Source organism: Muscardinus avellanarius (genome assembly GCF_963383645.1).
Source record: "Muscardinus avellanarius genome assembly, chromosome: 4".
Lineage (NCBI taxonomy): Eukaryota > Metazoa > Chordata > Mammalia > Rodentia > Gliridae > Muscardinus > Muscardinus avellanarius.
Genome location: NC_137789.1, coordinates 143046778 through 143064166, shown reverse-complemented (window position 1 = coordinate 143064166; position 17389 = coordinate 143046778). Strand labels below are relative to the sequence as shown.

At 35.7% G+C, this 17389-nt stretch overlaps 1 protein-coding gene across 2 annotated transcripts in view; it reads right to left on the bottom strand.

The window, feature by feature from the left end:
• SHOC2 (SHOC2 leucine rich repeat scaffold protein) overlaps window positions 1-17389 on the bottom strand; it is a gene marked incomplete at both ends in the record, with an annotated part of 45437 nt that overhangs the window by 11436 nt on the left and 16612 nt on the right. The window contains 2 exons of one of the 2 annotated variants that reach the window (XM_080693908.1): window positions 1597-1727; window positions 14339-14476. In XM_080693908.1, coding sequence (XP_080550034.1) covers window positions 1597-1727; window positions 14339-14476 — 269 coding nt within the window. The remainder of the gene's footprint in view (window positions 1-1596; window positions 1728-14338; window positions 14477-17389) is intronic. The other variant, XM_080693909.1, reaches the window with a different exon arrangement.

Here is a 17389-nt window from a genome sequence, read left to right as displayed (position 1 = left end):
TCCTAGTGAACTGGTCTAGCCTAAAAACTACAATCGTGGGAAATCACCCTCATTCTCTTGCCTTCACCTCCCGAGTAGCTGGGATTATAGGGATGACACACTAAGCCCAGAAGAATCTCATTTAAACCCAACCTATTTTTAGAAAATGCAGTTACCCCAATTAATAGGAGCTAAATTAAAAGGCACAACATTATATTTTTGTCCCCAAAATCAAATCAACTGAATTTCTTATAATATATATTCTAAAGTTTTGTCTACTCAGTTTATTCTTTGTATGTTTAAATCCAACAGAAAAAGACAAAGAAAAAACTAACTGTAAAAGCATAGTAGGACCACTTATATAAGACATTCTTAATAGTTAGAAAAAAACCCTGCAAAGCTCAATTAATTCAGAAGTCTACAACTTTATTCTTGTCTTGTTAAACTACATTATGCTTGAATATACAAGCAAACATGTTATTCAGTATGCTAAAATAGTAGCATACTAGTTTAATGAAAGAGTGAAAATGACTTAAAATTTTAAGGCAATTTAAAAGAGTATTATATTTTACCCAATTAATCCCTAAGGAAAATAAGTGAAAATGTTTCTATACAACCAACACAAGTAAACACAAGTAAAAAATAATATGTTAAAAAAAAAAAAACAGATTTTAAGCCAGGCATGGTGGTGCATGCTTGCAATCCCAATACTTGGGAGCTGAGATATGAGGATTGCAGATTTGAGGCCAGCCTCATCAATGTAGCAAGGCCCTATTTAAAAAGAAAAAAAAAAAAAAGCTGGGAGTGTAGCTCAGAGGTATACCAAGTTCAATCCCTAGTACCAAATAAAGATTTTGGTGATTATTATGTACTATAAATAGGCTTTAATTTACTGCATCAACAGGATAATGATTTGGGTCAACACAGATGTAGCTATGTAAATCTTGATAATAAACAGTGAATTCGATATAGAGAATTCATTCCATTCATCAACTTTTTACAGTGCCTTTTTATAATGAACTGGGCAGGGTAGTTAGTTGAGTTTTAAAACCAGATACAAAGCCGGGCATGGTGGCGCACCCTCGCTTGGGAGGCTGAGACAGGAGGATCGCATGGGTTCGAAGACAGCCTCAGCTACTTAGTGAGGCTTTCAGCAACTTAGTGAGACCCTGTTTCCAAATAAAATATAAAAAAGGTCTAGGAGTATAGCCTGGAGGTAGAAAAGCCCCTGGGTTCCACCCCCAGTACCACCAATAAATAAATAAATAAATAAATAAATAAATAAATAAATAAATAAATAAATAAATCCAGATACACAGCTTTTTCTTCAACAGTTTTACTGCCAATTCCTGAAGTGATAGGAGAAAAGACTTACACAGTGCTACAGAGGAATACAGAACATTAACTTTCTTTCTGTTTTTCCCTTCTTCACATTAAAAAGTTCCTATACCATATTCCTTCTTTGAAAATTTCATCTTAGTTTATAATATCTATCACTTAATCACAAGTAATTTAAATCACCAAATTATGAACCCAGCTATGAAGACTGATTAGTTTTTGATGCATTATCTTGCAGGCTTATTTCAACTAAGTAATTTTCTGTAATCCATTTCTTACCTCTGGTAAAGTAGAAATATTATTGTTCTCTAAATTTAACTCTTCAAGTGCACTGCATTTTGCTAATGATCTGGGTATTGCTGACAGTCTATTATATCTCAGACCAAGGCGACTTAAACTGGACAAGTTTCCTGTAAAGAAAAAGAAATTTTTCAGATAATGTGATTAGTCTCTTACTGCTTCAGCAAGATCCTGTAACTTCTAGAACGAAGGAACCTGTATTAGAGAAATAATGAAATATACACCTTTAATTCTTAAAATGACCTATTAACAAGTATATTTAGATCCAATTTGTTGACAAGTGGTTACACAGGTTTAACATCTCTAATGTTAAAATCTGAAATGCCCCAGACTCAAACTTTTGAGCACCATACACAAATATATGTGGTATCGATGACATTTAAGCATGTCCTGCTTGAGTTCATAGTAGCCACTACTGAAGGGTTTTTTTGTGTGTGTGTGTCTTTTTTTTTTGTGTGTGGTGGTACTGGGGTTCCTGGAAGCCCGTCTATCTCCGGGCTACACTCCCAGACCTATTTTATTTTTGGAAACAGGGTCTCCTAAGCCAGTGTGGCTGGCTTCGAACCTGCGCGATCCTCCTTTCTCTGCCTCCCAAGCGCGGGGATTACAAGCGTGCGCCACCACGCCTGGCCCTGAAGTGTTTTATTTTACAGTTTTATTACATGACAAGCTACATATAAACTACATGGATAAATATAATATTTACTATCAAAAAGGAATCAGATCAAATTTCTTTACCAAAAATACAAAAAATAATTTTACTTTGATATAAAAACTAATAAAATTTAGTTCAATATTTTATTTTTGCCATGGCTGATTAATTGCTTTTCTAACTAAAAATTACAACTGTTGCTATGACAATCTTAGATGAGTTAGGTTAAAATGCCAGATGTAGCCTTTATTTTAATTTTTATTTTTTGGTGGTACTGGGGATGGAACCCAGGGGCCTTCTACCTCCGGGTTACACTCCCAGACCTATTTTATATTTTACTTGGAAACAGGGTCTCTTAAACCAGTTGAAGCTGGCTTCAAACCTGTGCGATCCTCCTGTCTCAGCCTCCCAAGTGCAGGGATTACAAGCGTGCACCACCTTACCTGGCATGTAGCCTTTATTTTTAAATGAAACAGCTTTTATCCATTGCTAGAAATTACAGGAATGGGTATATGTATATGTAAGTATCTGAAGATTAATCAATTTTCAGCAACCCTCTAGTGTTTATCAATTTTCTCTTTGATCATTTTCCAAAAATGTATCATTTGATCAACTTTCTTTATAGCTGCAATTTCAGTACTTACATGGCTTTGAAGATTAGTTTTTAAACTTAACATACCATAATGACTAGGATAAGACTTACTTAGCTGAGAAAAATTAAAAAGAAAACACCTACTTTCCTAATGTACCAAATATCAACACTCTCCTTTTATGGCTTCCCATGATATGATCTCACTCAACCAATCCAATGCTTATTGTGTTAACTACTGAAGAAATAGTGCTGAGCAGTCTATTGAAGCTTATCATATGACATGTTTTCATGAACTATTATAGTTCGATTTTGATAGTGCCCCTAGAGATGTGAACAAAATGCTTTGAAGTTTTATAGAAGGTAAGGACAACTTCCAGTAGGAAAGATCAAAGCTGGCTTTATAAAGGAGGAGGAGGAGTTACTTTTAGAAAGGAACATCTCTGCTTTGAAGAACCAAAGGGAATGAAAAAGATGAGCCAAGAAGAAAAATGTAGAGGTAAGGTGTTTGCACTCTATAGTGTGAAGCTCATCTTCTCTATTAAGTGAAAGCATGCAGTAAATTATGGCAAAAAAGAGAATAGTGGTTTGAAATTTTAGGCAGCCATCCTGTGATATTTGATAAAATGACAAGAGATGAGGAAGATAACTAAGAAGCAGGGTGGAGCCAGTCATCTAAGGGACTTTGGCATGCACTTCAGCATACGCTATGTGTCAGCATCAGCAGCTAGAGGCAGTGCTGGACAAATTCAGTTGGCTTCCCAACAGGAACTCTGAAGCTCTGCAATGGTTCTTCTAGTTGGAGTGTTTCCTCAGTGCCAGAGATGTGCTGCGGTCATTCCTATCTCTATGCTGTCTCACCATCCATGCTGTTGTGCCCACCAAATGCATTTTTCTGCTGTATCAAGTTGGCTACATTTGTTCAAAAGCCTCCCTGGGCCATTCTATTAACATCTTACTGATCAATCTCCCTATAAATTAAACTCATGGCAGCAAATGGTTTTCACCACAAATTGGCATTTAAATATATTTATATAGCCTGATGTTTTAAATTGTTTCACAGATGAATAATCTCCCCCACTATACTAAAAATACTGAAAACTAGGTAAAGGAGATATAGATAATCTCCATAACATTTGTTTTGTGCTAAGCACACAGAAAGGCATTCATTCATACTTTCTTTTGCCTCCAGGCTACACTCCCAGACCTACTTTTATATTTTTATTTGGAAACAGGGTCTCTTAAGCCAGCGCTGCTGACTTTGAACCTGCATGATCCTCCTGTCTCTGCCTCCCAAGTGCGGGATTACAAGCGTGCGCGGAGAAGTGAGCCCAGGGGCACTTTATCTCTCAGCTTTTGGAGGAGTGAGCCCAGGGGCATCCCCCAATCCTATTTTTATCCCCCGGTACTGGGGGTGGATTCCAGGGGCATTCTACCTCCAAGCTACACTCCCAGGCCTAGTTTCATTCCTTATTTTGAAACAGGGTCTCACTGAGTTGCAAAGGGCCTCACTAAGTAGTAGCTGAGGCTGTCTCAGCCTCCCAAATGCTGGGATTACAAGCGTGCGCCACCATACCCGGCTTTATTTTTTATTTTGAAACAGGGTCTCATTCAGTTGTTGAGGTCAGTCTTGAGCCTGTGATCCTCATGACTTAGCCTCCCAAGTACTAGCATTACAGGCATATGCCACCACATCCACCTAAACTTTAATGATTACCAAAACTAAATTATTTAACTATTTGTCTTGATTCTCATTAGAAACAAAAATTATAAAAAGTCCAGAAAAATCTTTTCTTTGACCCATTATTTTATAAAATAGGCTTTATACAAAATTTTACTAGACATTGATTTAAAAATATATAGACCTAAATAAGAATTATTATATAATTTTTTTTTTTTGCAGGTCTGGGGATGGAACCCAGGGGCATTTGACCTACGAGCCACACCCCCTGCCCTATTTTTATTCTTTATTTTGAAACAGGGTCTCACTGAGTTGCAGAGGGCCTCACTAAGTAGCTGAGGCTGTCCACGAACCACGATCCTCTGGTTTCAGCCTCCCAAATGCTGGGATTACAAGCGAGCGCCACCATTCCCGGCTTATTATATAAATATTTACAGAATTTTTTTTTCTGGGGTATCGATCCAAATTTTGAGCAGCCCATCCTTTGATACCAGCCAGGAAAAAAAAAAAGTACTAATCATTTTAACTCTCTGGATTCCTCCTATTCCAAATAATTTTTAAATTATAAAATATATGAAAGCATCTTATTCAAGTCTTCAAATAACTATAGCTTACAGAATAAAATGTACCTGCTAAGACTTATCTCTAGGCATTTATTTATACATAATATAAATATAGGGGTTTATGTTTGTGTGTTTGTCTTCACAATGCTTTTTCTCCACATAGGTCATATTTTCCTCATGAATATACAGGGAAATACAGGCACATTTTATCCTGTTAAAACACTATACAACATTTCATGAGCTGGGTACAGTGCTGCATGGCTATAATCCCAGTTCTTGGGAAGTTGAGACAAGAGCATCACAGGTTTAAGACCAGCCTCAGCAACTTAGTGAGACCCTGTTACAAAATAAAAAATATAAAAGGCTCAGAGTATAGTTTATAGCTAAAATGACTTTGGGCTCAAGCTCCAGTAGCAAAAGTATTTCATGTTCTGTGTGTGATATATGTCTCATCACTGCCCAATTGATGCCATTTGTTTCCAATTTTTGAAAAAAATTCTATAATGAATACTTATATAAACACTCATATTTCTGTATATATGTAAAATATTTTGACATATCATAAGATATAATTAAAATTCTGATGAGATGTATCACAAGGCTGTATCAATTTCATTCACATTCTTGCAAAACAGGGGAAAGAAAGTTATCAGTATTTTATCCCTTGCCTATTCCATGCACATTGCCACTGCTATAACAATAGGCGTAAAGGTGAATGCTTTTCTTTAAATAATGCCTAATTTTAAGACTTCAAGAGAGGAGGCAAAATGGTTCAATAGATCCATGGGAGGCTGAGATAGGAATATTGCCAGTTTGAAGCCAGCCTCAGCAATTTAGCAAGAGGCCCTCAGCAACTTAGTTGAGACCCTGTTTCAAGATAAAAAATAAAACAAGGCTGAAGATGAAGCTCAATACTCACTACAATTTAAAAAAAAGGTGAAATAGAAATATAGAAATTCCACTTGTGTGACTCTTCAAGTGAAGAGTCATGGCAACAAAAGAGAAGCTATATCTTCCTTTGGAGAGAGAAAGGACAGAAAGGGACAGAGATTTCTGAGAGCTAATAAAGAAATGACAAAGAAATCAAAACAGGATGGAGAATTGGTAAGGTAAAAAAAAAAAAAAAAGCATAAAGCAAGTCATAAAGGCTCAGATTACCAGGGAGGGGAGAGGAATAGATGCTGAAACCAAAGGTAAGCTGGGCATGGTGGCACACGCTTGTAACCTCAATAGTTGGGAAGCTGAGACAGGAGGATCACAGGTTCACCGCCAGCTTCAGCGATTTAGTGAGGCCCTCCCCAATTTAGCGAGATCCGGTTTCAAAATAAGAAGTAAAATAGGGCTGGGAGTATACCTGGGAGGTAGGATGCCCCTGGGTTCAATCCTCAAAAAAAGCACAAGGTAAGCCATTGAGTGCAACCAACCCAGCAATCTTTATTACAGGGCAAATCCACAGTTCATGGCAACTTTTAAGTTCAGTTAGGATACTTTGTCTGAGGATGTCATCTCTTGCATAGTAAGCTAGTTTCACAGAAGAAAGTCAACATGTTGTGCAGCTCATTCTCAGAGGTACTTCAATCTTCTGAGACTTACAGAGGAAGTGCATCCCTAAACCTGTTACACGGTATACTGTGTCAAAACTCACCAATCATAACCAGAAAAGCCATAAGAAAACTATACTAGTAAGCACATTTGGAATTACATTCAACACTATAACACTATACCACAGAGAGCCTAGGGTACACTGGTGAGTGGAGGATTTTCCCTATGAAGACCCAACTCCCCAAAAACTGGAAAATACATATAACAGATGCACATATATCACAGACACACAAGAAATGGAGAGAGCGTTAAAAAAAAAAAAGGTAAGGTGACTAGTCCAAAGGTCCTTCACTCTTTAGATAACTGATTTTTTTTTTTTTTTTTTTTTTTTTTTTTTGCGGGTCTGGAGATGGAACCCAGGGGCATTTGACCTCCGAACTACACCACCTGTCCTATTTTTTATTCTTTATTTTGAAACCGGGTCTGAGTTGCGGAGGGCCTCACTAAGTAGCTGAGGCTGTCCACGAACTGCGATCCTCAAGTCTCAGCCCCCTAAATGCTGGGATTACAAGAATGCTGGGATTACAAGCGTGTGCCACCACGCCCAGCTAGTTAACTGATTCTAATGATACTGAAGTGGATGCAATGCCAGATGACTCAAAAGTATGATGTTAAAAATGATTAATGAATTTAAAGAGAGAAAAATAGTTAAATAAATTAAGGAAGACAATGTGTAAGAACAATTCAATAAGGAAATGGAGGGGGTGGAGGATGTGAGAGAAATATACCAAAAAGCTGTGAGTATGTACGTTATCATGTTCAGCCTCAGCCTCACTATGATATGTAGTTGCAATACACTAATTTTATAAAAAAGATTCTAAGAAAGAACCAATCAGAAAACTTAATATCAAATCAAATAAACTTAGTCAAAAGCCTCACCAATACACACTATTCAAGTAGAAGAAAGAATATCAAGTCTTGTAGACAGAATGGGTGAACTAGCATATTCAGACAGTAATAAAGAAAAAAACTTACAAGATCTTTGGAACAACATTAAAAATCAAGCATTCAAAACAGGTTTAGATGAGGGCATTAAACTATAGACTAATAAACATAGAAAATGTACTCAGTGAAAAATTCATAGCCAATTTTCTAAATCTTGTTACAAATATGGACATTTAGGATCCCAAATTGATTTGTCTTTCTAGACCCGCTCCATGTGACAGTATAGTCAAACTGCCAAAAGTACACAACAAACAATACTGAATGTTGCGAGAGAGAAGCACCAATTCACTTATAAAGGCAAATCCATCAGACTAACAACAGACTTTTTAGCTGAAACTAAAAGCCAGGACAGCATGAGACACAGTAATTGCCAATCTAGATTATTATATCCAGCAAAGTACCCTTCAGAATTAAAGTAGAAATAAAGACCTTCCAAGATAAGCATATACTAAAGGTATTCATGACCACTAAACCAGATTTACAAGATACTTATGAAGAAATACTACACACTGTCTTGCTAACACAATCTCAAGAGCATGAGAGGAAAAAATCTCACAAGTACATAAACAAATGAGAATTAGGAAATAAAGACGCTTAATTCAGTAAACCATCAAATCTCTTAAGATGAATTAAGGCAAAAAAAAAAAAAAAGAACACAGACAGGTGGGAATTGTGGAAAGGCTAAATGAGTGATGTGTGCATGCGTGCCTCTACCATCTTGTACCCAATTAAAATGTATGACTACAGTGCACTAATAAAACAGAGGGGGAAAAAAGTGAACAGATTTTAAGTAACCAGAAGACAAACAACAAAATAGGAATTGACACATACTTTGCAATAATAACCCCAAGTGTAAATGGTCTTCTCCAATTAAGATATAAATGGGCTGACTGGATTAAAAAAATATGACCCAACAATCTACAGCCTACCAAAAAAAAAAAACCCATCTCACTAGAAAAGACACATGCTGTGAGTTAAGAGATAAAAAACGGTATTCTAAGCAAATGGAATTTGAGAGTAAGCAGGAGTAGCTATTCAACAAAATAGACAAAGCTAAAATCAGTAAGGGGAAAAATTACATACTGATAACCTATCAAGAAGATACAACAATTGCAAATACACATACCCAGAATGTGAGAACACACAGGTCCCAATATAACAACCATGGATGACATCAATATCCCCCCCTCTCCAAAAGACAGATTAACCAGACAAACATGTATGACCTACCAAAACTGAACACAGAGCACAGAAAAAAAGTCTAAGCAGATCAGTAACAATGAGATTGACACAGTAATAAGAAGTTCCCCAGCAAAGAAAATCTCAGGGACTAGACAGATTCACCACTGAAATTTACCACATTTTTATTTATGTGTTTTGGTACTGGGGACTAAATCCAAGGGCATTTTACCTCTGAGTTAAAACCCAGTCTCCTGACCCCCTTGTTTTTGAAATAGGGTCTCGCTAGGTTTGAGAGTATTGTGTTGCTAAGGCTGTTTTCAAACTTGTGATCCTGTGTCAGCCTCCTTAGTACTGAAATTACAGATGTGTGGCACCATGTCCAGTTTACCAGACATTTTTTTTTCTTTAAATTTCAGGTGTGGGTGTGGGTGTGTTAACTAGGAGTGGAACCTAGAGGCATTCTACCTCTGAGCACTGTTTCATTTTGAAACAGTGTCTCATCATGTTGCAGAGGGCCTCACAGTTGCTAGTGCTGGTCACAAAACTGCAATCCTCCTTGCCTCAGGGTCTGGAGGACTGAGAAGATAGGTGTGCACCACAGTGCCCTTACTAGACTTAACAACAGCATTCCTCAAACTATTCCACAAAGTACAAAGTGAAAGAACTCTCCCAAACTAATTCTACCAAGCCAGTATTACCCTGCTACCAAAACCTGAAAAGGACACAAGAAAACTATAGACCAATATCTTTGACATAGATGCAAAATCCTCAGTAAAATATTTTCAAATTGAAATCAGCAACACAATTAAAAAAAATCATATACCATGATGAAAACTGGTGTTATTCCAGGGATTCAAGATGGTTCAACATATATAAATACATGTAACACATAGAATAAAAATTACAAGATCATCTCAATAGATGCACAAAGGCCTTTTATAAAATTCAACATCTCTTCATGATAAAAACAAAATCCTGAAGAAACTAGGTATAGAAGATCATACCTTCGACATAATATAGGGGGAAAATATTTCTGAAATGAGTAATGACATAGGGTATCCACTCTTATCATTCCTATTCAATATGGTACTTGAAAGACTACCTTTACAATGAAGTAACAGGTGAATACTTAGAAAAAAATCAATTCTCACTGAAACCTAAAACCTTTTTGTGGTAACAAAGATTAGTTTGGTAATCAAATTTTAAAGGTTTATCTAGTTAAAAGTCCGGTAAGGAGAACAAGATTCTTGAAACTTTTCTTCAAAAACCTAATATTTTGGCCAGGCATGGTGGCACACGTTTGTAATCCACTTGCTTGGGAGTATCGCGCAGGTTCAAAACCAGCCTCACTGGCTTAAGAAACCCTGTTTCCAAATAAAAACATAAAAATAGGTCTGAGAGTGTAGCCCAGAGGTAGAAGGGTCCCCAGTACCAAAAAACCCCCAAAAACAAACAAAACAAAAAAAAAAACTAATATTTTGAAAATAAGAGTTTTAGAAAGTAAAAATTATACAATAAAAATGATGTTGTAAAATTGCCACATGACATTACCTAGTACCAAAAATGCTATCTACATCTCTTCTGCATGTTCCCAGCCTAAGAAAAAGGAAAACTTTTTCCTTTTTCTTTTTGGTGGGGTGGAAAGAAGCTGAATTTTATAAAATGTAATCTATGAGAATATACTCTTCTGGAGAAAACTCCGTTTACAAAGGCCTTATCACTCACTTGAGGGCATGTTCAAAGAGTCATCCACATTTTGCAAAGATCTATTCTTTGCAGCAAAATAAAAGATTATAAATTTCACTCCTACTTCTGCATTTAAAAAAAAACATAATTAAGGATGAAATGCTTATATGCTAGGAAAAAAGTGATATCAGAAATATGACATTTATGGTGACTTTCCCTTTGCAGTGGCTTCAACTCTAAACTCCCTCAATAAGTGGTTTTAACCACAAGATCAACTGCTACCTAGAAATCAAGATATGGCTTCCTTTCATGTTAAGCCATTGTGACTATGAAATACCAACACAGTTGCTGAGCTTCTGTATACATAGGCTGAATGTTGCCAATCAACTGGCTTTTAGCTGTTAAGTGCTTGGCTTTGACTATCAATTGTTCTGTGCTCCACTTTGACAGCTTGCTTTTTTATACTGTCAGACTTTCAAAATACAGTGAAATCAAATGGCTATGAATTAAAATTAGATGCTTTTAATTTCAGCAAATATAATCAGTATCTTGAGGTTAATTCAGTGTAACCTTTAAGATTAAATCAAATGGTCTTAAGTTACAAAAATTAGTAGGACGAACAGTTTTAAAGATGAAATAATGTCAAGGGTACAATTTTGGGTTTTTTTTTTTTTGGAAAAGTTAAAAAATAAAACCGAACTGAAAAGTCAGCAATATAATAAGTCTTGAATGTCAAACATCCAAAAGAATACCATCATTAAAAGAAAACTAGTGGAGTTGTTATTCATAGTTGCTCTATAATTACTAAAACTATTTGTTGGTATAACCAGAATTGCTGTAACTTTTTTTCAGAGCCCACAGGCACTGACCCTTTTGTGTGTTTTTACTTTTCTTTTAAGGCAGTGTCTCTCTGGGCTGCTGGACTACCCTTGAACTTACAATTCTCCTGTCTCAGTCTCCCAAATATTGGCATTACAGGCATGCACCACAATACCTGTTTTTTTTTTTTTTTTTTTTTTTTTTTTTTAATTTTGAAAAAGGCCTCATTTAAAAAGGCCCTTGCTGAGGGCCTCATCATTTCCTGAGGGTAACCTTAAACCTGTTATCCTCCTGTCTTGGCATTCCAAGTACTGGTATTACAAGCATGTGCCACCACACCCCTTTTATATAGGAAATTTAATAAAGTATTCACTGTGACTATTAGAACAATTAGTTATAGATGTCAACCAGTAAGCCAAGCGTGGGAAGGAGGGATGGGGAGGGAATGGGGTGGGGATCGTGGTAGGGGCTAACTGGGCGAGATGTGCATGTATGTCTACAAAAGTATTTTCTTTATACCACTATGATGTATGAATACATTGCACCAATAAAAAATAAATTAAAAAATAAAAAATAAAAAATAAAAATAAAAATAAAAATAAAATAAAATAAAAATAAAAAAATAAAAAAAAGAACAATTAGTTATATGTTAGGAATCTTGTTTTTCAGAAAAACATCCAGTTAGGTAAACCAGAATACTTTATTTGTTATCACTACAAATACTAATATGCTAGATAAAGCCATGGGCCAAAAATTCAGAAATACATAGGTTCAAAAGTTAGTAATTATATGTAAGTATTAGCTTTTCTGTAAGTAAATAGTTGCTTCGTATAACCTGAGCCATCTATTTGACCTTACTAAAAATACCCTAACAATTGGTTGGGTAATTGAATTAACTAATTCTATTCTCCCATTAAACCAGGTATATGGTGCATGCTTGTAATCCCAGTATTAGGAGGCTGAGACAGGAGGATTACAGGTTTGCAGCCAGCCTCAGCTACTTAGTGAGGCTCTCTGCAACTTAGTGAAACCCTGTTTTAAAATATAGAATAAAAAATAGGGCTGGGGGTGTAGCTCAGAGGTAGAATACCCCTGGGTTCAATCACCAGTACCTCAAAAATAAAAAATAAAATTCTCCAGTTAAAATAATTCTATTAAAAAAATAGCTTCTAGAGGCCGGGCGTGGTGGCGCACGCCTGTAATCCCCGCGCTTGGGAGGCAGAGACAGGAGGATCGCGCAGGTTCGAAGCCAGCCGTGCGCGCTGGCTTAGGAGACCCTGTTTCCAAATAAAAAAAAAAGTATAAAAAATAGGTCTGGGAGTGTAGCCCGGAGGTAGAAGGGCTTCCAGGAACCCCAGTACCACCAAAAAAAAAAAAAAATGTAGGCACTAAAAAAATAGCTTCTAAAACAAAAACTAAACAGCTAATAAGATAGGGACTAAGTGCCAGCCAGAAATAAGCATAACACCAAAGAGGATTTTTGTCTTCAGAGTGCTTCCCTAACTGGAAGATATGGCCATACCTCTAGCAAGAGTCATATCTAATCTAGGGCCTGCCCAGAGTAAGGCCCTTCATGGCTGTACCCTATAAATAAAGGTGAACTGGAAATGTCTTCCAATTAGTTTGAAACAAATGACTATCACATCCAAAAAGAATTTTCTCCTTGGAGTGCTTCCCTACCTGAAAGATGCAGCCATATCTCTGGCAAGAGTCAAGGGCCTGCACAGAGTAGGGTCCTTCATGGTTATACCCTATAAATAAAGGTGAACTAGAAATGTCTTCCAATTAGTTTAAAACAAATGACTATAACATAATAGACCATTAGAATCTCAAGTCTTAAACATGGAATGATTGCAGTGGTCCCTCTCTAGGTGCTTGACAGAAGCAACAAAAAATTCTTCTGGAGAAAGATATGCCTCAAAGGAAGACTATAACATCTCTGAAATATACTTTATGGAAATATAAAGAGATGAAATTCTTCTAAACATATATCATACCAATAACAAAGGTCATCAGAATTTTTAAAATTCCATTTTCCGTGTGTATAAATTTATGAGCAACTGAAAAAATAAGATTATATAAATGTAGAACATATGACAGCAGAATTCACTTTTTGCAGTTTGGTGAAGTCATCAAAACATATTCTGAACTTTAAGACTTATCACCCTCTCAACACTACAGATGAACAACCTTTAAATTATATTGGTCAATTTATTTTTTTTTTTGGTGGTACTGGGGTTCCTGGAAGCCCTTCTACCTCCGGGCAACACTCCCAGACCTCTTTTTACATTTTATATTTGGAAACAGTGTCTACTAAGCCAGCGCGCGCGGCTGGCTTCGAACCTGCGCGATCCTCCTGTCTCTGCCTCCCAAGCGCGGGGATTACAAGCGTGCGCCACCACACCCGGGCTATATTGGTCAATTTAAAAAACTAAACAGCAGGCAGGCGTGGTGGCACACACTTGTAATCCCAGCATTTTTGGAGGCTGAGACCAGAGGATTGTGGTTCATGGACAGCCTCAGCTATTTAGTGAGGCCCTCCACAACTCAGTGAGCCCCTGTTTCAAAACAAAGAATCAAAAATTGGGCAGGGGGTGTAGCTTGGAGGTCAAATGCCTCTGGGTTCCATCCCCAGACATGCAAAAACAAAAAAGTAAATAGCAATGACTTTTTTGGTGTAGTCTACTTTAGTAAAGAAGGAACCATGCCCAGTATAACAGCATATAGTGTTCTGAAATGAGCAAAACCAAAAATCTATTAATTCTGTAATAAGGTATAATAGAATATATGTATGTAATTCAATATTCTTCTGTAATCTGAGTTAATTTCCTAAAATTATTCTTTGTCAAGAAATGGAAAAGTGATTTAAAAATATTCTAACAAGTTTTACTACTTATTACAATTTTCAATTTTAGACTAATTTTACTATCAAAAGGGATCAAAAATAATCATTTGAATACTCATAAAATACAAATATCAGTATCTTCTATCTCCCCTCATACCTATAGTATCTGGAAGGTCTAGCAGTTCATTGTGCTGCAAGTCAAGGTTGGTTATCTGTGTGCAGTTTCCAATCTCCTTTGGAAGGTGTTCAAGTTGATTGTGAGCTACATCCAGCGTAATGAGGTTACATAATTCACCTGTAAATTGACCAACATAATAGTTTAATAAGTATTAAGAATATACCAGATAATACTTGTAACCAAGGGAATAAATTTTATGATTTATGATTTCTAAACATAATTGGAGATAAAATCTTACATCAGTAACTTTTAAATATAAATAATCTAGTGAACATAACTGCATTATGAGAAAAACTTCTTTTGCCTATCATACATTCTTTTGAAAAAGTAAAGGTCAAACAATCCGAATTTGTTATTTAAAAATGGTATCTGATAGAATAAAATATTTCACCAATGTATGCTGTGTGTGTGTGTGTGTTCTTTGTGCTAAGTATCTAATTCAACCACAAATGGCAACATATTCCAAAGTTTAAGAAAAGCTGACTAGTTTTCTTAGCCTAACTTAGCACAATGAAATTAGATATATCTTGAGTTAAATATGAGGGAGAACTACCTCAAAATATAGATCCTTTGAAATAGGCATATGCATTTATATAAATACCATTAATTGCTTATAAAATATTACTAATTTATTAGAAGTGCTTCTCAATTAAAGAACTCTAAGGAGAATATAAGGTATATTTCTTCTGCCTATTCTGGTTGAAAGTGCCATATGGGCAATTTCAATGTATTTTGATGTTATTCAGCATTTAAAACCTTGTTTACTTATAGCAAATGCACTGATCCTCTTATAATTTCTCATTCTTTTTAAGGCAAAGGCTGGAGATACTGAAAAAGTAAGACTATAGAACTCTGAAACATAAATGAAAAGTACATTATTAAGCTACATATCATAAAACAGGTAACAAAACAAAGACAAATAAATGAGACTTCATCAAAATTAAAAACTTGTGCAAAAGGATCCTATCAAGAGTGGGAAGGCACCCTGCAAAACTGGAAATAATTGGAAATCATGTATCTGATGAGAGATCGATATCCAGAATATATGAGGAATTATAATAAAACAACATCACTTCCCCCAAAGAGGCCTCAGGATTCAGTAGGCATTTCTTTAAAAATCTATATATGACCAATAAACACAAGAAAACATACTCAATAGTTCTAATCACTAAAAAAGTGAATATCAAAACAAATACTCACACCCGTTTGGATGACTATTACAACAAAACAAGTGTTAGTGAGATTGTAGAAAATTTGTAACTTCGGGCATGGCTAATGGAAATATAAAATGATGCAGCTTCTATAGAAAACAGAAGAGTCGCTCCTCAAAAAATTAAATATACAATTACCATATAATCCAATTTCAAATCTGTGTATATACCAAAAAGAACTGAAAGCAGGGACTCATGTATGAGTACACTAGAATTTACAATACCCAAGAGGTGGGAACGACCTTAATGGACAATCAATGAAGGGATAAACAAAATGTAATATGTACAAAAAGGACAATTAAAAGAGCCCATTTATATGAGGTAACTAGAACAGTCCAATTTATAGAAAGTAGAACAGTTATCAGTTTTTGAAGAAAGGGGGTTAGATGGAGTGATTGGTTTTTGTTTGTGGTACTGGGTATGGAACCCAGGCATTCTACCTCTGGGCTACACCCCCAGCCCAATTTTATTCTATTTTGAAACAGGGTCTCACTAAATTGCCATGGGCCTCACTAAGTTGCTAAGGTTGACTGCAAACCTGTGATCCTCCTGTCTCAGATTCCCAAGTACAGGGATTACAGGAATGTGCCACATCTGGCAAGGGAGCGACTGTTAATGGGTATAAAATTTCAGACTAAGAATTTAAGAAAATTTTGAAGAAGGATGGTGGTGATGGTTGTAGATAATGTGAATAAACTTGATGCCACTGAAATCTATAGTGAGAAAAGGCTGAATGAGTAAATTTTATGTGACTCATGTTTTGCACACCCAAAACTATGAGATACAGCTAAGCCGATGTTAACAGGAAAATTTACACAAAAAAGAAAAGAAGCCCAAGCAAACAAAAGATTGTAAAGGTATAAATTAATAAAATTTAAAAAAGAAGAGATAATTCAATGTTCATAAATCTGGTTCTTCAGGGAGAAAACCAGTAATATTGATAATCCATTAACAAGACTTAAGACTTTTAAAAAGAGAAGACACGTTACAAATATTTCCAATGAAACAAAACTATGAATTGTAGTCTTTAAAAATTAGATAAGGAAATGTTACGAGTTTTATAACCATAAATCATAAATTCAAAAACTCAGAAGATAAAAAAGCAGTTCCTCAAAAATCACAAACTCAGTATGGAATAAAAACCTTATTAGTACCATTAAACTTCATTTTAATTATTTCAACTAAAAAGTCACCCCCAAAAGAAATCATAGACTGAAATGGCTTCAATGGAGAATTTTACTAAGTGTTTATGCAAGAATTAATACCAATTTTTATATGTAATCTCCTCCAAAAAATAAGAAAGGAGGAAACATTTCCAATTCATTTCATGGGGCTAGCTTTAGCTTGACATTAAAAAGAGTTCAGAAAGAAAAACCACAGACCAATGTCTTTCACGACCAGATGTTATTAATCCCAGATGTGCTACATTGGTTCACTATTTAAAAAAAAAAAAACCCTCAATATAATTCACTGTATGACTAGTCTAAGAAAGTAAAATCATTTGGTGATTAATGCAAGGAAGTGCTTTCATTGTCAACTAATTCAGAATAGAGAGGAATTATCTCAATTTGGTAAGTCATCTTTATAAAGAAACAGCTGACCTCTAGATTCCAATCTGATATGTACAGAGCTTTGAAAGTCATCACTCTTGTCCTCACAACAAGAATGAACAAATGGACGATCAACAACTTTTACATCATTCAGAGACTTAAAAAAAAAAGGCAAACCTCTATTGCTCAAAATGGAGAGAAAATAAAATACAGAATGTAGTGTTTAAGTGGGGTAGAAGCCATGACCAGAGCCTGATAAGTACACTAAA